The sequence below is a fragment of the Alligator mississippiensis genome, chromosome 1 (assembly GCF_030867095.1).
Source record: "Alligator mississippiensis isolate rAllMis1 chromosome 1, rAllMis1, whole genome shotgun sequence".
NCBI lineage: Eukaryota > Metazoa > Chordata > Crocodylia > Alligatoridae > Alligator > Alligator mississippiensis.
In genome coordinates this window covers 73773707-73798187 of record NC_081824.1, presented here as the reverse complement: position 1 = coordinate 73798187, position 24481 = coordinate 73773707, and the positions used below count along the sequence as shown (strand labels likewise).

Sequence of the window (24481 nt, the reverse complement as noted above, 5' to 3'; positions counted from 1 at the left end):
CGGTCCTTGGACCGATACTCTTTAATGTCTTCATCAGCGACTTGGACGAGAGAGTGAAATGTACTCTGTCCAAGTTTGCAGATGACACAAAGCTATGGGGAGAAGTGGACACGCCGGAGGGCAGGGAACAGCTGCAAGCAGACCTGGACAGGTTGGACAAGTGGGCAGAAAACAACAGAATGCAGTTCAACAAGGAGAAATGCAAAGTGCTGCACCTAGGGAGGAAAAATGTCCAGCACACCTACTGCCTAGGAAATGACCTGCTGGGTGGCACGGAAGTGGAAAGGGATCTTGGAGTCCTAGTGGACTCCAAGATGAACATGAGTCGGCAGTGTGACGAAGCCATCAGAAAAGCCAATGGCACTTTATCGTGCATCAGCAGATGCATGACGAATAGATCCAAGGAGGTGATACTTCCCCTCTATTGGGCGCTGGTCAGACCGCAGTTGGAGTACTGCGTGCAATTCTGGGTGCCGCACTTCAAGAGGGATGTGGATAACCTGGAGAGGGTCCAGAGAAGGGCCACTCATATGGTTAAGGGCTTGCAGACCAAGCCCTACGACGAGAGACTAGAGAACCTGGACCTTTTCAGCCTCCGCAAGAGAAGGTTGAGAGGCAACCTTGTGGCTTCCTATAAGTTCATCACAGGGGCACAGAAGGGAATTGGTGAGGTTTTATTCACCAAGGTGCCCCCGGGGGTTACAAGAAATAATGGCCACAAGCTAACAGAGAGTAGATTTAGATTGGACATTAGGAAGAACTTCTTCACAGTTCGAATGGCCAAGGTCTGGAACGGCCTCCTAAGGGAGGTGGTACTCTCCCCTACCCTGGGGGTCTTCAAGAGGAGGTTAGATAAGCATCTAGCTGGGGTCATCTAGACCCAGCACTCTTTCCTGCCTATGCAGGGGGTCGGACTCGATGATCTATTGAGGTCCCTTCTGACCCTAACATCTATGAATCTATGAAAGACTTACACTGTTTGCCCTGAGCATATGCCACTCCTATACAATGTGGCAGTGGTTATGGCTGAAAGCTGAGGCTGCCAGAAAAAAGGGTTTGGCCTATGGCTACTCTCAGATGTTGGTGAGGTGCCTGGGGGGGAACCACTTCCCAGCCAACTGCACTGAGCATCAGACTTGGAGACCACCCCTCACGTTGGCCCATGGTGGGAACCATGGGCAGATACTGGGCTCTGACCTGCTGTGACCATGTAACCAGACCATCACCTCTTAAGAAGCTGCCTCCTTCTCAAGAGGGTCATAGTTACTGAGCAGCTCTTTGAGACAGCCAGGTAAGGTTTTCACAACTCAAACTTTACAGGCATTAATCAAATGTATTCTTAATGTTGGCACGTAGTACACTCAACAAAACTCTGAAGGCCTGTTTCAGTTACACTACCAAAGCAGCACAAAGTGTAAAAGGAAGTATAGCATTTATCCCTACTTAAGACCTTTTACTGTAAATGAGAATCAAGCCGTATCTTTAGAGGGTAAACAGCATTATCTCTTAATGACCCGTGAGACAAGATTAAGAAACCTAGACAGTGTGAGAACTTGCCTGTATAACAAAAGCTATTTGTGGCTCCTTTGCCACTTAAAAATGATCACATTATAGTATCTCCTCATAACAAGGATGCTAAAGGGTTATCACTATCTTCCTTCCAACAGTGAGATTATTAGAAAATGTTATATTATCTATATATTATACATAAAAATCTGAGTTAATTACCTGGGGAGATATCTGGTGGAATGGGGCTGATTTCACCAGTGACCATCTTTTGATGTAGTTGCTTGATATTAAATGGTTCCACTGTGAAGGGCAATGTGCCAGTTAACATAGCAAACATGCTAACACCACTGTCAAGGGAAAAAGACAAATGCATCAAAACTGTACACAGTTACAGTAAATACAGATTAAATACTATGATTCAGCTTCATAGTTTTGCCTTTGCTATTGAGAGCAGCCTGCAAATAATTGCTCAGCATCTCTAGTCAGCTAAAAATCTTTTCTTTATGTAAAAGCTGTTTAACCTGAGAAGGAAGGTTAGATTTGCACCTAATATACTACGGTGCGTAGCATAAGGTGCAAATCTACCCTGTCTTCTTCCTTACTTCTGGCTAACTTGGCTAACTACATCTCTCTAATCTTAGAATAGCATTGTTCAGTACAGGCAGTATGGTTTGTGTAAAAAGAACAGTGGGGAAATGTAATCTGAGTGAATGGCATTGGATGTATATGATATGACAGTGACCTGCCCTGCAGAGGTGGCTGCACCCTGGTTCCCAGCCCCTCCCTGCCCCATCAGGGTGGGCAGACGGCGCCACAGAAGCAGCATCAAGGGACTTTTTAAAAGTCCCTCAAGCAGATAGAGGATCTTCCATGCCTCCTCCCTGCGCTCAGTGACATGTTCCCTCCCCTCTCCCATTCTCCCCCTCCTGCTGTGGCAACCAGATTACCTGGGAGGAAGGGAGGGCTCCAGAGCTGCTCCTGCCCTGCTGCAGCCAAGCTGTATATGGAGCTAAGCTGGCTAGAAACCAGAACTAGGGCTAGGCTGGCTGGCCCCCCTCACCTGCTTCTGGGCTGAAAGGGAACACTGTATGGACAGGGCAAGGAGGAAGGACCGGCCCACTACTGTTGCTGACCCTGGCTGAGCCCAGCTGGAGGGCTCTGGAGCTCCCCACCCCTGCCCCCGGGGCAGCCAGAAATAGTTGCAGTAGGGGGTGGGGAAGGGGAAGAGAGGGGAGGGAAGGGATGTACCTATAAGCATGGAAGGGAAGGAAGTGGGGAATTCTTATTTGTTTCTGGGATTTAAGAAAAAGTCCCCATTTGTTGCTCCCGTAATGTAATCAACTGAAAAGGAGGTGCACCCATGCTACTGCACCTCCACCCCCCTGGATCTTCCCCTTTAAGTATCTACAAGATTCAGTGCTTATGAAGCTTTCTTGTGTTTGCAGACTTGATCTTGAAATCCCCTGTGAACAGGCCATCGTATACTATTCATGGCACTGTTTTCCCAATTCAGTTGGAAAATATTACAGCCTAGCTTGTCTTTTGCTTTTGGACCATTCCTGCTTCCAAGTGGACTACATAGCTCGAAAGACTGAAAAATAAAAATCAGCATTATTGAAAAATTGGTTAAACTTGATTGACCACGGGTAGGTTCAGTTTAGTTGCTGTATACCATATCTACTTGAATCCAGGATGATTTTGAATTTAAGATGACCCTCAATAATTAGATTCTAGGCATGAAAAATGTATAAAGTTGTTATAATTTTCCATGTGTAGAAACTAATTATTAGAAGCTTGTCTTAAATTTTTCTACACCACCGGTGCAGATGGGCAGGTAGTGGGAACACAGGCAGCAGGTAGGGAGCCAGGTGGTTTTGAGGAGAGGTGGTAGGAGAGTCAAGTAGCCTGAGGTCTACCCCAGAGCCCCAGAGCTGAGGCCAGAGCTATGGCCACAACTGCCACATGGTTGGGCTGGGGCTCCAGAGTTGGAGCTGCAGCAGCCACCTGCCCACACAGCTTGAACTCAAACCCAAAGCGGGTGGGGGGAGTAAGATATTAAATGAGGAAAAAACCCTCATCGTGAATTTGAGTTACTATAGTAATTTTTCTGAGTAGATGCAGTTATTGCTGCAGATAATTTTGATGCTGCTTTTTTGTGTGGGCACCTATTCTCAAAGGCAGTCTCTTTCTCTCATTTGGGCAAAAGAAAGTCATAGGATGGTGGCATCTTTCCCAGATTCATATTAGGTTCTAGTCAACAAGCAATATTCCAGACATGAAAGCTACTATGAAACTATGAAAGCAAACCAACAAACAAGAAAAAAAGCTTCATTATCTTCATTATTAAATCCTATGACACATCCAATCCCTGAATAGAAAGGTGCTTAATTAGGCAGACGATAGAGGATAGGGTGGCACCTTAGAGACTAACTGGTTCAGAGGTGCATGATTTTTTCTTCAAAGTAATGTTTTCCCAGTTTCCTGTTGGAGCTCTCAACCAAAAGGATATCTGGGTGTGGAGAGATCATGTTGCACTGAAGAAGCATCCATGCTTTTGTTGCTTTGATTAGTGATGTGCCAAATTCTAGATAAAGTTCTGAAGGTAAAAAATGGTATCTGGGTAATCTTTGATGGATCAAAATAATATATGCTGCGTACATGGATGTCTAATGCCATATAATGTTAAATACATTTTTCTTTTCAAAGTTGTGAGCACTGCCATTGTCACACACTTTAAATTGCTATTGACAATGTACACGACTGGTGCCTTTGACTGGATGTCATTTTTTATCAGTCAGCTGGATTGCAAAATCCCCAGTGCATGAGAATTTGGTGGGTAACATGGAGTTTTAGCCATAATCGCTTTAACAAGGTAATGCACAAGATGTAATAGTTAACAGCAATGCGTTAAATATTTAATTATAGCTGGAAACTGATGATAACTTAAGCTTGAAAATTTATTGTCTGTAACAAACTGCTGCTCTTCCATCCCACTGAAATGCCTGGCTCTGTTTGAATAACACAGCAGCTGTTTTCTTAATCCAGCTGATGTATGAAAGCTAATTGTTTTCCAGTCCTCCAAAGAATCTTAAAATCTCACACACAAAAATCATTAATAAGCCAAGGAAGCAGTGGTGTTTGTTTCACAGAACCCTAATTGTATTGCTGTTGAATCTGATTGGTTGTTGGAACATGATTTTGGATCACTGTAACATTGTTTCTGGTGATTACCATTACCTAGCAACCTTTCTCTGTGAAGTCAGCACTTCTACACTGAACTGGTTGATTTAGAATCACATGCTTATTTCACTATAGTTGAGCTGAAAAAGAAATAACTTATTGCTCAGGTTACAATTTCTCTGTGTCAAAACTTAGTTTTCCATGATGAAGGTATAAGCAATAAAAAGCCAAACTGTAAATCCTTTTCTTTATTTTTCCTCATGTTTAAAACAAACATTTTCTGAATTAAATGCCAAGGGCTGTATATAAGTTTTACACAACCCTTGATCTGCGTGTGCGACTCTTATTAACAGATTGAGATCAATAATTGGTTCTCAGGCTGCTTTTATTTTCATCCATTCTGCAGTCATCAGAAGTATGAAGTAAGTTTAATTCTGGATATAAAATTGTAAAAGTGTTAACACATTTTTGAGTTTCACAGATTGTAAAAACTGATCCATTTTTCCAATTTTTGTGATTTTTTTTCTTACTTAAAATTATTTTAGTAAACAAGATTGAAAAATATTTTGAGAAAAAAATATTGAAAAAATGTTGGAAAAATTGTAAAAAGAACCCCCCAAACCAACAAGTTTCCAAAAAGCCATTTCATTCTGAAAACTGTTGATCATTGGTAGCTGCCAGCAATTGAAGATTCTGTGTTTTAGCAAGCAGTTCCAAATATTGTAGCAGTATAATGGAAGCTGCTTGCGGATATCATTTTGTAGTATATCAAATGTAATGTGTTTGTCATGCAGTATCTTTGAGATCCATGCGTGTATCCTGAGTGGACTTCTGGTAGGACATTTAGGGGTTTTTTCCCCAAATAATTTGAGAGAGAGATTTTCATGAAACTGATGGCATTATCTTGATCCAAAATGTTAGGTGTTATAGCAGTTACCCATGTTTTGGGACATCTGGGTTCAGTTTCCTACTCTGTCTCATCATATATGAATCCACATCTCTCACCTCCCAAGGAATCCACTACATGTGAGGAGGCTCTCAGGCTCTCCAGTCAACACTATTTTACTTTGAATAAACAAAAAGTCAATGCAGTGGAAACTGTAGCTCACAAAGAGCTTCAGCTTGGGCCTCTGGCTTGCCTGGTAAGAATCCCAGCTACTTGGTTAGAGTACTTTAGGATAGGCTTCCCTTTAGTTCTTTTGCTGGAGCTATTCTGGTTTGTATAAAGTACTTAAATAGCCATTGAACTTGTATACTAGAAAGAATAAAACTCTGGCAGGGTTGCCAACTGTCTATACATTTATGGTCCATAAAAAATTAAATAAAAAGGATAAGAACATTTGTCTGTGAAGTCCATTAATAAAAAGTGATCTGCCTGTAAAAAAAGCTATGAATCTACTGTGTATTAGTGCACTAGCATGGTTTTTGCCGTGATGTGCTAATGCACAGTAGAACAGTCTATCTGCGCATTAAGACATCCCATATAGACACACACCCAGTGAGACCAGGATTTCTACCCTCTTTTTCCTGTAGAAATGAAGTGAGGTAATAGTCTTCCTAAGAATGCAGAATTGGGATGAATATTTATATTGTAGTATTTGAGAAGGCATTTAGTTGTTGTTTTTTAAATCTCAAAGCTTGGCAGAGTTCTATTTTCTGTTTGATACTACTGTCCATCTCTAGTTTGGTCAGTCATGCCTGTTGATCTCACTTGTTAATGCTGTCCTAGTCTGAGGAATGAGTATAAGTAGGGACCTACCAAGTTTGTGATTTTGCAACTTTCACCAAAACTGCAAATTTGGTAGGTCCCCTGTGAAAAGGTCCAATCTCTGCAAAAAAGTGCAGGAACTGTGAAAAAGAAGGAAAATGACCGGCAAGTGGGGAGGAGGGAAGGGAACTGCAAACAGAGGCAGAAAGCCCTGGCATCATGAAGCATAGGAGGAGGAGAATGGGGATAAGGAAGGGGAAGGAGAGATTTTTGCGGCAGTGCTGTGACCTCCCCTGCCCATGCCTCAGGTTGGCCAAGGGGCCTTGGATATTCTATCCCTTGCCAGAGGTTGGCAGATCTGTCTATCTCCAGTGAGGGGCAGGATGTCCATGAGGCCCCAGTGCACCCTGCTGTGAAAATAGAGCCCGATGCCATGCTGGGACTATGAAATCTGGAGGCAGCCACTGTGAATGAGGTAGGTCCCTAAGTATAAATCACATTGTATTTACCAAACCATTTAAGTAGAGATTGGTATATGGGTAAATGTACAAATTAAATATGAGCTAAATTTGGTAAAATTATGGATGTGGAATATCTCTTTCCTAACCAAATCCATAAAAATCAAAGGGCTGGGGAAAAAAAACAAGTTTAAATATGGGAATATTGTCTTGCCTGCATGCAGTGATTCAGTTCAACTGTGAAAGATGCAATTCTGTACAATACACAGGTTGTAATTCTAATACACAAAACTGTGAAAAGATGCTTTTTGAATGCTACTTCATTTTTCTTCAGACTCTTTGGTCTTATACCAACGTAGTGAATATCTCCACATGCTACTTGTAACATGGCCTCCACGCTTGGAATTTGTTAAGAAACTGGTGATAATGGTATAGCAGAGGTCAAAGAAGGTAGTTACTGTCTATCAGCTAAAACTGGGATTAGATCAGGGGTGGGCAAAATATGGCCCATGGGTTGGATCCAGCCTGCCAGGTGACTGGATCCAGCCCATGGATATTATCTGGCCTGAGGAGCTCATAAAGACATGGGCATTTGGGGATAGGGCCATCAGAAGCAGGGCCTGTTGCTAAAATCCAAGGCATGGAGCCTCCCCCATTGGAGATATGTTGCTGGCAGAAGGCAAGTGACAGCTGTGTCGACTCCTGCTGCCTCATGTCCTGCTGCTCCTCACCTCATCCATGTCTAGATCCAGCCTGCAAGAAGGGTTGAATCTGACAACCTAATCTAAACACATTGCTCCACTATGCAGGCTTATATTGATAAGAGTTATATAGGTGCTATGGCCCGAGAAAGCGACTCAAGTATTGGACCAAGGGAATGAACTATAGATTATAACAGAGCAACACTATCTCTTGTCATCTGTGAGCAGATGTATCTTTTCCTGGGTTCAAATCTTCTCTATAAGGTTGGCCGGGGGAATGTTTCTTCGGTAGAAAATTCTAGCTTGTCAGCGACAACACTTTTTGTGGAAATGTATTGGTTTGGACAAAAGTTTCTCTGAGAGAGAGAGACATCTGGTATATTCACTTGAGATGTTAGAGACCAAAGTTCAAGACCTTGCTCTGACAAACCCTGAGTAGACATCCAATCCTGGCTCTCAGAAATCCTAGGGTAATCAGGCTATTGATTTTGTGAAAGATGGAGTGCATGGTATCTCTTGTGTCTTTTCACAAACCATTTTGAAGGGCCACATTTTTCTCTGCACATCAAAAGAAAAACACATTTAAAAATCTCAAAACCTCCTACAAAACAGAATTCTTAGTTTCTGCGATGCCCCAATTCCATCCAGCTTTGTTTTCCTTGTTGATGCCTCAAAGTAGAAGTGTCCCCAACTTTTATATAAAAGTGTTATCTAATGTTATTCAAGACTCATAACTTTCTGAGAAGTGTACTTTGAAATCTACTTACATGGACCAGACATCCACCTTTGGGCCATAATTCTTATGAGCTAGGAGTTCTGGGGCTGCATAAGCTGGGCTTCCACATTGGGTATTTAGCAGTTCCTGAGAGAGACCCTCAAACTTTATAGCATTGCTCAGTCCAAAATCTGACAGATTTACAAAAACAAAGACAGATTTTTTGTAGTCTCTCCTGGGAAGACTTTATGCTTAACATTTGGCCAAAGACAGGAAAAGAAGACACAAAAACAAGCAACATTATGAATGAGACTATTTTGTGCTATTCTGTTTAACATATTATAATAAAAAGCTATGGCTATATTTTTATAATAAGGATATAATTTATTGTTATGTACTGCACATAAAACAAACATTCTGCATTTGAATAATACAAAGACATAGGAGGGCTGTAGTAGGATGAGTAAAGACATCTATTTACATTGATTTAAGGTAAAAGATGCAAGAGACTGTTTGCTCTGTTTTTTTTTTGTTTGTTTCGGTTTACTTTGCTTTAGCTTAAATTGAGTAGTGTTACAGTTCTAGAATGAGCAGTCTCTCTGGGGACACTCTTTCCAAGTCACAAGCCCATATGAATTCAGCATTTCACTTCTTTCTTACATTGGGTCCCTAAATCAGGGCACCACTGTTGACCAATCATGTTACATTAGCAGGTCCAAATGGGTCTTGGCTCCTGCTGTAGACTTCCCAATGGGAGCCGCTGTGAAAATGCAGTGACTAAGGACAGCTTAATCAAAACGCAGTGCTAGGGAAATGTAATAAATAGAAGAAAGGGTTAAAACCAACAAATAAAACTAAACAGATGCTGTCTCGACTAACTTTAGCTTTTCTTTGAAGTAGTTAGATAGTTTCATAGTTTCATAGTTGGTAGGGTCGAAAGAGACCTGAGGAGATCATCTAGTCTGACCCCCTGCCGTGGCAGGAAAGAGTACTGGGGTCAAACGACCCCAGCCAGATGTACGTCCAGCCTCCTTTAAAGACCCCCAGGGTAGGAGCCAGCATCACCTCTTTTGGAAGTTGGTTCCAGGTCCTAGCTGCCCTGACAGTGAAATAGCACTTCCTAATGTCTAGCCTGAAACTGCCCTCCACTAGCTTGTGTCCGTTGTTTCTTGTAACTCCCGGGATTGCTCGGGGGAACAGGGACTCTCCCAATGCCTGCTGGTCCACCTTGACTAGTTTGTAGACTGCCACTAGATCCCCTCTCAGCCTTCTCTTTTGGAGGCTGAACAGGTTCAGGTCCCTCAGCCTCTCCTCGTAGGGCCTGCCCTGCTGCCCCCTGATCATGTGGGTGGCCCTCCTTTGGACCCTCTCCATATTGTCCACATCCCTCCTGAAGTGCGGTGCCCAGAACTGGACACAGTACTCCAACTGTGGCCTGACCAGTGTTGCATAGAGGGGGAGGATCACCTCCTTGGACCTGCTTGAGATGCATCTGTGGATGCACGACAAGGTACGGTTGGCCTTCCTGACCGCATCCCCACACTGTCGGCCCATATTCATTGTGGCATCAATGATGACTCCAAGATCCTTTTCTGTCTGAGCACTGGCAAGAAGGGCGTTCCCCAGCCTGTAAGTGTGTCTCTGGTTCTTCCTCCCCAGGTGCATTATCATGCACTTGTCAGTGTTGAACCCCAACCTGTTCTCTTCGGCCCACCCCTGTAACCTGTCTAGATCCACTTGCAGCCTGTTTCTTCCTACTAGCGTACCCACTTCACCCCACATCTTAGTATCATCTGCAAACTTGAACAGGGTGCATTCTACCCCCTCACCCAAGTCACTGATGAAGATGTTGAATAGTGTGGGCCCCAGGACCGAGCCCTGGGGAACCCCATTGCCCACATCCCTCCAGGTTGAATAAGACCCATCCACCACCACCCTCTGGGTGTGGCCCTCCAGCCAGTTAGTGACCCATCTGACCATGTAGGCATCAACACCACTGTCTCCTAGTTTCTTACTGAGAATGGGGTGAGAGACTGTGTTGAAGGCCTTCCTGAAGTTCAGAAAAACTATATCCACTAGACTATATCCAGATAGACCCTGTCTAAACACCTACCTTGTCTGTCTGAGTATTAAGGCATGTTCTGGGAAACTACAGCTATTTAAGGCTGATTTAATGCTTGAATATCCTTTCTCCAACAGTACTAGAAGCCCCAAATGAATCAGATCAGCTGTGCTGTTATGCATCTCAGCACAGCTGATCTACTTTATTAGGCAAAACACATGTCACCCTGCTAATCTTGCAAGATGATGGGTGACATGTTCCCTAATTCCAGAGACATAACCCAGAGATTGCTGGGGGTGTATTTCTAGAAGTGAGGAATCTCAGCTTTGCCCCCTTCCAGAGATATGCTCCAGAGATCCAGGGGGTGTGTCTCTGGAATTGGGGAAAGCTGGGCAGGCACTGCCATGTTACATCAGTGAATTAAAATGTGTCTTGGCTTGAGGGGTACGATCCTGTACAGGAATTCCTGGGGCATACAGGAGCAAGCCCCTCAAACCCCAAGAGTGTCTGCTCAGAGTAGCTGGAGAATGCAGGCAGCTCCGGGCTGCCCCTGCTTCCCCACCATAAAGCAGTTAGATGTCTGTTGCAGTAAAGCAGCACAAATTACTACTTCTTTTTCTTGGGACCACATTTGTGGCACAACAAAGGCTATGGACATATATCTGCTTTCGCTTTGTGCTGCTATGAAAATTCTATGGTGGCACAAAGGTGACAGAAGGTTATGTCTGTTTCCATCCTGAGGGCATAGCTTTGTCTGCAGAGCCCTCTAGTGGAGATGTAGAATGTATGGACAGAAGGGACTTTGTGGGTATAGCTATATTGGCTAGTAGACATGGTCTTTTTGGACCCCTGGACAATATGGCTATTCTGGAAGAGCTTTATAGCAGTGGTTCTCAACCTTTTTTAGATTTTTGGCATCCTCTAGATAGACTCAAGGCACCCCTCCATAACTTTTGTGAACTGAGTGATACCTCATTTCAAAAACATAGTATTACAGTGGTTATCTTCTGGCAGAGGGGGTGGTCAGTGGGGGTGGAGCAGCGGTCAAGCAGAGAAGAGCCTAAGCTTGAACTTATCTGCTAATGTCCTCATTCCTTGCGGCACCCCTCAAAGAATCTTGTGAGACAACTGGGTACCCCAGAACCCTGGTTGAGAGTCATAATGTAGATCAGGCCTGATTTTTTAACGTAAGTCTCTAGCTCTTATGTTTTGCAAGGAACACGTTGAACATGTGGCTCAGGTGTAACTCATGAAAGAATGTCTGCCTGAATCTTTAATGAGCCTGGAATATCTCCTTCCTGTGAAACATCACTTAATTTCAGTGGGTGCTGGCTCAGGGTGAAGACACACATATAGTCCCCAACAGTCACCAATTGGAAGTTATTTCACAACAGTATGTGAAGTTCTGTAGCTCCAATACTAAGGGATGGGAGTGAGCACCCAGCCTAGAATACCTTGCAGTGGAGAAGGTGTTTGCCTCCATGTTTTGGTGGTTCCAGGTGGTGGGTGACCTGTGTTTGGGGTGTTTTCACTTTTCTGCTTTATCTTTTCTCCTAAAAATTAGTTTAGTAGACTTCAATAGCCTGCATTTGATTGAAGTCTTGATGCTTGTCTTATTTGAGGGGCCAGAGATAAGTGCTTGGACCCACACTTTTAAGTTCCCAGGAACTAGAAGACATGGTGAGGGGCTGCAGTCAAGTAGGGAGTGAGGAGACAGCTCATTATGAGAAAGATGGTAAAAAAGGGGGGCATTTAGAGTTCTAGCTGTGTACCACAGTGGCCAGTTCCAGCAATGAGGCAGGGAAGGGGCAGGCATGAAGAATGCCTGGAGGCCAGGCCAGACCCATGTCATGGAACCGTTGGGATAGGGACAGACATTCAAAAATCCTGAGCCTGAATTGATTCACCCTTTGCAGGTTAGTCTAACCTGGCTAAGCTGAACCAGTTTGTAACTGGAGAGAAATTGTCTCTGGACTGAGGAAATTCAGGCGCATGCCTGCAATGGCTCAGGCTAGAAGCTGGAGGGTACTAGAGCAACCCTTCCTTCCCTTACACACTGCTGAGCTGAGATGGGGTATGGCCAGGCCCCAGCAGGGTGTTCTGATTAGGGAGATTTGTTTGCACTATCCCAGGCTTTTCCCCACTCGCTGCTCAAAGGGTGGGAGTGTTGCCAGCCCACAGCCCCCTGCTAGCACTCTGAGGCAAGTGGGGTGTGCAGTGCATGCATCTATTGATGACATGGAGCTTTTCAATCTCCCTCCCTGCTTCTTTATACTGTCTACAGCAAACTGAGAGACAAGCAAGCCAACAGGGGAACGATAATAGTGTTTATCGCCCCATCAGCAGAACGATAGCCTCTCTCCATTAGTTCAAACTCTTCTTAAACTGCTTACCAGCTGACCTGTTGATTAGCTCCAAAAAAACCCCTAAGCAGTCACTGTTTTGTCTACCTGTCCCAAAACAATGGAGACATACACGCACACACAGAGACACCTCTCAGCATTAGTTGTCATACCACATGCCTGGGGTCTGTGAGGCTGGGGTCTGTGCTGTGGGAGATGGGAGGGAGGTGGGGGGGATTCCTGCTTGAGCAGCGAGTAGTGGGGGGGGGGAGGGAGGGGAGGGAGAGCAGGGGGAAGTCAGGCAGACCCTGCTGTACCTGCAGTCTCTGCCAGAGCTCCAGCCAGGGAGCAGAGGGGAGGGGCCAGCCCTGCTGTAGATCAGAGAGCCCTGCCCAGCCTAGAGAGCACGCCAGGTTGCTGGAGGAGTCTGATTTATCTTAAACCAGCAAGGGGTCTGGGACAGACATTGCATAAACCAGTTTGAGCCAAATCAGTTAAGTCTAATACTACATTCAACCAGGTTTATCTCAAACTGGCTTCATCCATTTTCAAACTTGTTTATGTGCATTGAACATCTGTTGTGTTACAGTTTTAAACCAGTTTCTGATCACTTAAACCAGTTTATGTGTAATGTCTGTCCCTAGCCTTGGTGTCCACACATAACACAGAACCAGTCTACAGTAAACTACTTCAAAAGAATTCTTAATTTTCCAGGTATACTTTTTAACCATTCCAGCCAGCTTTTTATACCAGCTTAACAGGCTTGTCTGTATGTCCCCTTCAGATTTAAACTGCATTTAAATTGGTCTAGGTGTTATGTTTGTCCATGCTTTCAGAGGCCAAATGTCGTATTTTCTCACCTACATGTGCTCCCAAATAACAAATGCACCTTGTTCTGGGAAGCCAAGAAAAAAAGGTTTTTCCAGAGTCATAGCCAAAAGCTAACCTCATGGAGCAGCTCATTCACCCTCAGTACCCTCACAGGCTGCTTCAGGCAAAAAGTAGAGTATTACTTCATAGCTGCTACTCAGCCAAAAGCTACTGACAATTAGGCAGAAGCTGTTAGAAGCTTAAAACTGGACTCTGCCACTGCCAAATGCTAGCTGGAGAGAAGCAGAGGGCAGCCATTCCATCATGGTAATGCTGGGTAATTTTGGGGGGAAAGGTGCATGCGGTATGTAAGTAAATGTCAAGATGGCTACCTTTGTTGCTCATCACAGCATGCAAGGAAAGAGAGGAAATGTTTTATTTTAGAGATTTACATAATTGCTTCCCAGACTGCAGATGTGGGCTTGAGGGTGGCAGGGAGGGAAGGGGAGAAGGCAGTGAGGCTGGCCATGGGGAAGGTACGAGGAATTGGAAGCTAAGCTTTGAAAATGTTGGTAACACTAGATTAAGCATGTCGAGCCTCTAAAGGCTAGTTTCCTTGCAGGATGTGTGAGATTTCTCCTGAATGCAGGGTTTTTCTCTTATGCTAAGTGTGGTGCAAAGTCCCTCTGTTTCATAATAGTTTTTAGCACTTTTCAGAACTCTGGCAAAGTTTCCTTTAGTGACAGAAACAGGTTTATTCTCCAAATATTTAATGATAAGGGATTCAGCTGAAGGATTTGCAGAGTGGTAGATTTATCCCCAAGAGGTTTATTTGCTTGTCTACAAATCCTCTTTGCTAGTAACATCTTTCCAGACAATTGACCTATAAACTTTTTATATTGCTGGAGGGGAAAGATGCAGTTTACCACATTTTCTCGCATATAACATGCACCTTTCCCCACAAAAATTAATGCCAGAAATTGGGGTGGGTTTTGTAAGCACAGAAATAAGGCAATAGCAGCTTCTGAAGCACAGGCCTCTTCTGGGGAAAAAAGTAATACTGAGCAGAGGACAGTGCAATGAGCACACAGGGCTCTACAGCTACTGGCTATGAACACTTTTTCTTTCCCCTGGTAGATGCACATGCTGCAGAAGCTGTTATTGACTTAGCAGGAGCCTCTGCCCTAGTGTCAGGGCAGAGGCTCCCCAGAATCAGATGGGTGGGCCCGCAAGCTGACTCTGCAGGTGCTGCTAGCTGACCACCTTATCTTGAGAAGAGAAGAGAGGAGGGGTCAGGCAGTGTCACTCAGCCAATAGTTCCTGTGATGTCCTACAGTTAGTGGGATATCAAAGCAGCAACAGTGTTTTGCTTCCCCTTACTGCAGGTGCCTGTGTTTTCCCTGGGAAAATACTGTAATTGTCAGAATTTTGAAGGAAAGATCTTTTTTTCCCTTCATTTTGCCTTTGAAAAAGCAAGGTACATGTCTTATTTAGGGACACAGTCTATGGAAGAAAATAGGGTAGAACATAAGAAAAGCAAACGCCACACAAAATGCATCTTCCTGTAAATTTTCAAAATAAATCTAATTAATGTACAAACAAACAAACTATAAGCTCTCCCTTGGATAAAGATTGTCAACTTTTCACTAAATATATTTACTACATAATCATTAACAACTCACCCCAAAAACTTGCAGTTTAAGTAATTGATTTGTTATTGAAAGCTATAGGAATGAACAAATTGAGACACAATAAGTGGTCTATTTTACTTTATATACACCTACCAACTATTTTGATGTTGTTGTTTTCATCAAGAAGAAAATTTTCAATTTTCAGGTCTCTAAACAAATCAAGACAAAAAGTGAGCTTTCAGATATCTGATATTGAAACCTGACATTTACAGTACAATTCTTTTCCAGTATTTTTTAACAGAGGTGTAATTAAAATTACAATTGTACAGCCTGAGCTATGTGGAACTATAATCACAGTGACTTCATTCATCATTTATAGTTATTAGTTAGTGGAATGGAAAGCTTCATGAATTTACTATTTTTATTGAATATTTGTTTTAAAAAAACCTCTACTGCATGAATATATTTGAGTTTAGCAAACACTCTTTACTTACTATTGTTGTATATTAGTTATTAGATAGCCATAGTCATTTACTGTTTTAAATATTTTTTGTATAAGAAAAATATATAGCATCATAGTAAGTTGGGCTGGAAGGGATCTCATTAGATCATAATCCCCACCAACTTCAGCCTGCTCTTGAAATTTTCCAAGAATAGAGATTCTACAACTTCTCTAGGTAGCCTGTTTGAATGCTTGACCACTCTCATAATCAGAAAGTTCCTCCTAATTTCTAACCTAAATTTCCTGTGATGAGGCTTGAGGCCCATCTTGCTCTTCTGGTATTTCAAGACTGTTATCAAATCCCCACTCAGTCTTCTCTTCTCCAGACTAAATAATCCTAGCTCTTTCAGTCTTTCCTCATAAGTCTTGTTTCCCAGGCCCCTACTCATTTCTGTCACTTTGTACTAAACACTATCCAATCTACCCAAATCCTTCTTGAAGCATGGGGCCCAAAACTGGACACGGTACTCCAGGTAAGGCCTCACCAGTGCTGAATAGTGGAAGGATCACATCCCTTGATTTGCAAGTGATACTTCTCTTAATACAACCCAGTATACTGTTGGCCTTTTTTGCAACAAGAGCAAATAGTTGGCAGATATTCAGCCTATGGTCTACTTTAGCCCCTAGGTCTTTCTCTGAAGTACTGCAGCCAGGCCAACCATTCCCTTGTTTGCATTTGTTCATACAATTATTCCATTCCGAATGCAGGATTTTATACTTGCTCTTGCTGAATTTCAGCTGATTGATTGGGAACCATTTTTCCAGGTCTATCCAGGTCATTTGGGATCATTGTGTCTACCCTCCAAGAGTGTCTGCATATAGTGTTGTATCACTTCAGTTTCTAGCCAGAGACAAACCCTTTCTTTGTTTTATCAAAACTTTGGGAAAAATATTGAGTGTTTAGATTCTAGTTTCCCATTTGGTGAGAATTGTATTTATTCTCTGTTAAATTTCTCCCACGGGAAGCAAATGTAGTGTAGCCACCTTTTAATGTCATTGTGTTCATGAACTATTAAAGGCAGAGAATTGAGTTCTGCTTTTCCTATGAAGGAGCATGAAAGAAGAGTAGAGGGTACACATTTCTCAGATACAACCATCCTTGATGTTGTTGATGTAGACAGGATTTGCCAAAGGTAACACCTTGTAGCAAGCAGTGATGTCTTTGGCTCAGAATCATAGATGAGATGGTGTAAGTTAGCAAGCTGCCTGTATGGTTTTTTTGTTTTGGGAGTATCTGGCATCCCTACAAGTCAGAGACCAAGAGCCAGAACCTGAACCCACTGTGATGACTTTTCTTTAGCACAGGGGAATTCTTGCCTGATGTAACCTTGATATTGGGAGCCATGTCCAGAGGCTTTCTACATGCTCCTCTGATTCCCATAACAACCCTCTGGTCATCACTGCTAAAGCTCCACTCAACCATGTTGGAGATGAGAAGGTCAGAAAACTTGTTCCAAAAATAGAATAGGGCAGGAGCAACATATTTGTGGTTTCTTCCTTCAGTTGCAGCAAACACTTCCTGGAAGTCCCAACCTTGCATATCTTGAAGTGTAAATTAACACAAGACTTAGTGAGGGATGATAATGACTAGAAGGAAAGAAAAGTGAGCGAGAGGAAAAATAATATAGTACTGAAGCAATAGAATTGTGCATTTGCAGAGGCTGTTAATTCCAGTGCTTTGTGTGTTTATATGTGTGCATGTCTACATTTTATTGGTTCTAGGCCTAATAAAACTGCATGGTTAGAATTTCTGCAGCCCACACTGGAAGTCAGATGCCAGTGGTTTTAATATTAACATTTTAGTGAATTTTATTTTAAAATTAAATAATTGTCTAAATTGCAAACACTCCTGTGCCCCAAAACTTTGAAACAAGTTTTCTTGTTTCTTGAAATGGCTCTGCTCATGGCCTGATTCCATATGTAGTGATACTGTGTACTTTTAAGCTATTTGTGGGCACTGCAAATTGGACATTTCTTTTAGAGTTTGAAACTCAGAGGTGCACTGTTATGATTTTTATTTCACTCAGCTGCTAGTCAGCTGACTGAGCTGGGGGATGATAGTAATAAAAACTGAGTTCTTTTTTTCCTGATAAATCTAACAATAGTTACCATTACAGTTTACATAGTGTTACAAGTTATTTTGCCCCAAATATGCAGCAATTTCTTTTTTCCAAGGGAACCTTTCCAAAAAATGGTTCAAGCTTAAGCATTATCATGATTTTTTTTCTCGTTTCCACAACAGCTTTATAGAGGCCTAAAAGGCAGGCTATGATATTCCTCTAGATCTTAGGTCCAGTAGCAATGGAGATATTAGAAATTAAACTGGAAAAAGTAAAGACAGTAAAGGGCAATGTAATGGATGGTAACTGCTCTGTGAAGCCCAAGCATATTGATTTGGGAAGCAGGAAAAACTCTGTAAAATGCAGGCGTGTAGGGAGCCTAGAGGGTGACCAAAGGTGCCATACAAAGAAGATGTAACATTTATTAGTGGTAAACATTGGTAAAGTCAATATTGTCAGTGGAAATGATGATTCAAGTTCATAATAGAAAATTTAGATGAGGGAAACCAAAGTAACAAGTTAGGGATCAAATTTTTCTGTTGTACTAGAACTGGCATTTTCTCTAAGTTTAGGTTAAAACTGGGGCATAGCACAGATACAACCTTAGTAGAACCAAAAGATGACTTTATGGCTATAGGTAGAGATGGAGGCCAATATTTGGCCTCTCTACAACTGTTTAAATACTTGACTTCAATCTACTGATAAACTCTCTAGAGTATTGTTTTTCAATATTTAGACTCAAGTCATCCTTTTATAACTTTTCTGATTTTAGGAGCACTCAATTTCAAAAACAAATTTATTCATTACAGTCCATTTTTGGACTACAGAAAAGTAACACAAGAATTATTCTGTTAAAAAGAATTCAGAAACACCACAACAGGTCAGACTATTTGTGACACTATGGCTCCTATTTGAAACTTCTGGTTTGTCTTGTAAACAATGTGTAGGTGTTTGCATACCTAGGAGTGCTCATATTGTGGAGCACCCTGGATGTCATGGCACCCTAGGTTGCTGTGGCAGGCCAGCTGAGAATCACTGCTCTACAGCAGCGGTAGGCAAACTTCCCTGGCCAGAGTGACCCACTTAGAGTCAGAAGTGGGTGGGTGGGACTGACCCACAGCTGAGGCTTCTTTTCTCTATGGCAGCACAAGGAGGAGTGCCCACCACTGGTGTTTCTCCCTACCATGGCATGGGAAGAAATGCCCACTGTCGAAGCACCAGGTCTGCAGGCCACATTTTGCCCATGGGCCATAGGTTTCTCACGCCTTCTCTAGAGTTTGAGAAGACTGCGCAGTGCTTGGTGGCTTTAGTCATTTCTTTCCAATAGGACCCAGAGGATGGTCCAGGCAACTGTTCCTCTTTACACAAGCTCTCAGCTGCAGAGTTCCACAGGGTCTATTTTGCTTCTGTCATCCCCTTTAGCACCTCTGTGATACCATCTTTTGAAGGCAGTGAGCTGCCCCAAACTCCACAGGCAGCTAAATATTGAGAATGGGCTGCAGATCCTTCTCCAGGGAAGCAACTAGTACACTTGCGAGGATGTCATTAGGAGGTCAGCATCTGGCCAGAAAGCAGCTGGCTTTAAACTTGGTTATTGTTTTGAAAGAGGAAATTCTGTGAAAAAAAGGCAAGACAGATACTCACCCCCACAGCCCTCCTTTCATCCAAGGGATGCAAAGCCTTGGGTTTTTGTTTTAACTCGGTTTTGTTTTGTTTTGTTTTAACTCTTTCACTTGAAAACTAGATAGTGTCATTGATAAGTTTCTATTTTTACAGCCATCTTACGTGGAACTTTCTCATTCCTTTTTATGAGGACTTATCCATAGTAATCCAGGCATTTTTCATCTTCAGACTGAATTACTATAAATTACTAAATCTGGAACTGAATGAAGAAGAAATTCAGAGGCTTCAATTCATGTGGAATACGACAGTTCATACCATCACATGCTAGGCTGCTGCAAATATATTTAGCCCTGTGAGCAAATCTCCCCCACAGGTTCCCAATCTGCTTGTGTTGCTGGCTCAAGGCCTTATGCCTGGATTTTAAAGCTATTCACAGGTTACGTACCAGCAGTATCAGTGACTACATCTATATCCATGACCCAGGAAGACAGCTCTGTTCCATTGGGATGATGCAGCTCTTAAGACCCATGACAAAGTGGCAGAGATACAACTTTTGCTAAAGGGGACTTGACTGAGGAACAAGCTTCCAGAGGAAACTAATCAGCATGTGACTACTTCCAGGATGTACTGCAAATTTCTTCCTGACAAAGTTTTCCCAGCAAAACCATGTGAACAGAGAAGAGGGAGAAAACAAACAGTGCTCCTCCCTACTGTGCACAGTTGTTTTTCGAGCAAAGCCATTTCCACCAGTGAAGGGAAGGGGGATAAAGACTAATGAAATTCAGAAGGGATGTGGTCATGGGAAGAACTTACATACTGTGCAGATGGTCATTAAAGACAAACCCTAAAATAGATTAGCTAGAGAACTGGGAAGGCAGTGATATGCTGGAGGAGTAAGGGAGAGCCCTTTGCAGGATGGTGAGCTGTATATTTCTAGGACACAAATACGCCATTTAAAGGATTAACTGAAGTAAGACATGATTAGGATGAAGTGACCAATATCTGGAGATACTTAATGCTGAGTCACAAGCAATTAGTCATTACTCAAAGCACCAGATGTGCTTAAGCCCTTGCTTAAGCTGCCTGGACCAGCTCTGTATGAGTGTGTAATGTTGCATGGTGATTACTGTTAGGATGTGGTGCATTTGTTAGGATTATTTTTGCAATTGTTAGGACCGTTAGAGGAATCTATGTCTGCTTAAATCTAATATAATTATGATTAAATGGGAAGAATGATGGAACAGAGCTGCTTGCTTTATGTGTCTTCACCAGGGAGTAAGTGTATGTCTTCACCTTGGCAGTGTCATGTCCTGTATGTCTTGAATGTGTCTCACCCACCTGTTTTGATACATATGCTCCAACCCCAGAAACATGTAGGTGCAGCTGTTTTAAGTGCATCCCTCTGCCTTCAAGACCTCAGTATCCAGCGTGCCTGAGAGAGACCTCTGTGGAGTAACCCAGAGTGACCTTGATGACATTTCTGAACCTGGAGTGTGTATGCAGGAGCAGATGAGCAGCCCATGTATGGAGTGGTCTTGGTTGGAAAATGCTACTGCTGTAGTGTAGTTATGACCTAAGGGTCTAACTAATCTTTGTGCTTCATTCTTCATGTTACGGGCCCAGTTGTTCAGCGATAACAGAAAACAACAGCTTCCAGACATGTGCTACCCCATATTCACCCAAGGTGGGACTTGACCTGGCCTCATAAATGATGAGTCAGGTCTGCTGAGCCAGCAAAAAAGGTAAGCCCTCTGCTACTGATCAAGAGCTGAAGTTGACTGCTTTCCCCCTACTCTGGAACAAGCAGGTAAGAAGAACATGATGTGATTCTATGGATATAGACAGAAGCCACAAATCCCTTTACCAATGTAATTTATTTGAATCCAATCTATATTTATGCCAATACAAATCAGATATAGAACTACACTTGTTTAAGTCAGCTGCCTGCTATTATCCTGGGGTAGCTATTTGTTCAATGAAAACAGGCTAATGAGTGTCCTCCTGCAACCCTACTGGTTGAGTGCTGTAATTGTACTTACTCAGAACAGATAATGTGGAATAGTTGTTAGTCTGTTTACCCTTGATCCCAGTGTACTTTACAATGGTTTGCAAAACCTGTGTGAATTACACTGGTATAAATATGTCATCTGTCCAGGATCTATATCACAGTTTGTTCCCAGGTGTGCCCTGAAGCTAGTATAATTTTGTGCTGCCACTTACTCAAGCCAGGTTGACAAGTTGCAACTAAAGTCAGCATTACTAAATCAATATTTAAATTAACTCATACACCACATTTTGATTTGATGTGACAACACTCTGTTGCGCTCTAATTCCAAAAGAATCACAGTAAAACAGCACCACACTTTGTTTGTTACTACTCACCATATTAGCTTAGTTAACAGTATTTAAAAACCTCTCCCTCCATCCTTACCCCAGAAGCATCCACTCATCATACCCCTTTTTTGAAAACTGGTTTGAAAATCTTAGATATTTTTATAAAAATATTTTCTTGACATTTGGGAAAAATTCAGATCCTCTTTTGACTTCATATTTCATGTAAGGAAGGTGAAACCATTAATTTCTGTAAAGGAAAATGCTATCCATTAGGAACCTGTATTTTGTCACTTTTATTTGAAAGGAGGGAAAAGATCCCTACCTGTGGACAATCCCATGGCGATGCAGGTGTTCGACTGCTGCCATGATCTGCTGGGTGTATTTTCTCACTTCCTTTTCCTCCAGCTTCTTTTTGTCACAGATTCTGTCCATGAGGTCTCCACCTAGGCACAGTTCCATCACCATGTAATAGGAGTTTTCAGTCTCCAAGGTCTCATATAGCTGAACAACATGAGGATGCTTAATCATCTGGTGTATCCGAGGTTCACGCTTCATATTTTTTAAAACGTAGGAGTCCTGCTTGGCTTTTTTCTTGTCAATGACTTTTATGGCTACCTAAATTGTAGAATATATGCAAATTGGCAACACCTGTATCAACCTTAGCAACACAGATCTATCTTTGGAATGTTTCAGAAATAAGTTTATATGAGTGAATTTCTGGTTATTGACAGTGACTTTTATAATGTGATGATCCAGAGGGGACACAGAAACCTTGTCTCCCTCTCCAGGGTCAAGAATCTGAAGAGCTGAAATCTGTCATCCAACACCCTATCTGTGTCCGTATCTATGTAATCCCCACTAATTGCAGTGGGAAATGTGCTTAGAAAAAGCTCACCCAAGCACAAAAAGGAGCATGTTCCCCAACATTTACTGAATTTATATTGGCAAGCAAGCAACATATCCTTTTTCTAACATGCTCCCTTAAGGTGCATAGATGGCAATGGAAAAACTGATATTGGTCTTTAGAGAACTTTGGGTCAGGGCCTGAGTAGCTTAGAAAATTATCGAGACATTATGAAACAAAATGAACTAAAAAGAGAACTGATAATGGTTAAAGCCATGAAGGGAAAAAAAATAACAGACAATACAAAATTAATTGTAATCCATGCATTTCCATAAATAAAACTTGTGGCACATATTCTTAGAACAACTGAGCTGGGTAAATTATGTATTAACTACCATAAATTTTATCATCTACTATTGCAGTAGTTAATTTTTCTATAAGCTTTACTCTGTAGTTTTAAGGCTCAGATAAAAGACAGTGGCTAACTCTGGTAGGAGTGGAATTACTCCTATAGCACAATTTCTTTTTTCTCTCAAAGGGTAATGGCTTCATACAGCAAGTGAATTCTGATTGTGCAGATGATCATACAAGGTTACATTCATGCATGTGGCTGAATTTTTGGGTTTTTTAAACTCTCTACTTAAATTGTACGGTCTATTTATGAAGTCAGGCTCAGTTTTAAAGTTCAGGGTGATCATTCACTGAGCAACTGCAGTGTGTGGATTAAAGTAACAATCATCTATTTTTTCTGTATATATATATATATGTTACAGTGAGATGAGTGGCAATCATTAGTTATGCTATTCTATCATTCTGAATTTACCTTCTCCCCTGTGAGGATGTGTAAGCCTTCCATCACCTTGGCAAAAGAACCCTTGTTGATCATTTTGCCCACCAGATAAGTCCCGACTTGTTTGGTGTGAGGGAAATTCTTCCCAGCCTCTTGGGGAATCTTGCTAAAGCAAACAGGTATCGGTATATTCCTGCTGGTTTTCTCCCGTTCTGGCAATGTTCTGTCCAGGTTGACAGCTGTAGGCATCCTCAAACGGGTCAGATTTACAGCACTACTTTCCAGATGTAGCCTGTGATTAATAACAAACACAGTCATTAAAACTGTGCATCGTGCGATGCAAATACTATCCTATTGACTGTGGAGCATCTAATACTTTTCCTTTGAGTCTCCTTTTTTGTCACTGATCTCTACCCCCAGGCTTGCAGATCTGCTCAAGCAGAACCAAGCTGCAGATTATTAACCTAACCTGATACATGATGTCAATTAATGTCCCAGGGTTGCCAGCTCTGATGACACATAATCCCAGCATTAGCATGGAATAACCACTCCCTTTCAGTTAGAATAAGAATGCAAACAAATGTTTACTGGATTCTCTGGTAATGCCAATCAGCTAAATTGGACTGCAAACTCCTTTGCTTTTTCTTTTTTTTGAAAGATAAAAGTGCAGCTGTTCCTATTAAAAACTTTATGGTAGCTTACATGTGTACAAGGTTTAATTAAACAACAAAGCAGCAAAGATCTAAATATATCAAATTTTATCATCACATTTAAGTCACTGAGTCTTAGTTTATGTAAAAAAAAATATTTTAAGGAGATATTTTTAAGGAGATTTTGTATTTCTTGGAGCATTATTCATTTCTACAAAATGTTTCTCATTATTCATTTCTACAAAATGTTTCTGTGTGGTTTTTTTCCTTCTTACACAAATCTTTATTTAAAATATATTTAGAACAAAATATTTAGTCAAGTTTAATATGCAACATAAAGAATGCTTTTATTTGTTTTGGGTTTTTTTGCAGCTTTGTGATTCATGTAGCTCAAAAAGGAACATAATCCTCTGGATGGGTGAATGGAAGGGGAGTGACAATTTATATTTAATATCTAGAATCTGCAAACAAGTCATAGTTTTTAAATATGGCTTAGCTTTATGCCAGTGGGTAGTTCTACTGACTTAAATGATGCCACTGGGGGACATAAACTGTGTAAAAC

General features: G+C 42.0%; 1 protein-coding gene across 3 annotated transcripts in view; it reads right to left on the bottom strand.

The window, feature by feature from the left end:
• Nucleotides 1-23691, bottom strand: part of LOC102573442 (serine/threonine-protein kinase MARK1) — a 41797-nt gene extending 18106 nt beyond the window's left edge. Inside the window, exons 1-5 of one of the 3 annotated variants that reach the window (XM_019496914.2) lie at nucleotides 23303-23691; nucleotides 21958-22250; nucleotides 15270-15325; nucleotides 8324-8462; nucleotides 1729-1856 (exon numbers count right to left, since the gene is read on the bottom strand). In XM_019496914.2, coding sequence (XP_019352459.1) covers nucleotides 1729-1856; nucleotides 8324-8462; nucleotides 15270-15325; nucleotides 21958-22250; nucleotides 23303-23587 — 901 coding nt within the window. In that variant the 5' untranslated portion in view covers nucleotides 23588-23691. The remainder of the gene's footprint in view (nucleotides 1-1728; nucleotides 1857-8323; nucleotides 8463-15269; nucleotides 15326-21957; nucleotides 22251-23302) is intronic. The other 2 variants (XM_019496915.2, XM_019496916.2) reach the window with 2 other exon arrangements.
• Between the last annotated feature and the right edge of the window lie 790 nt (nucleotides 23692-24481).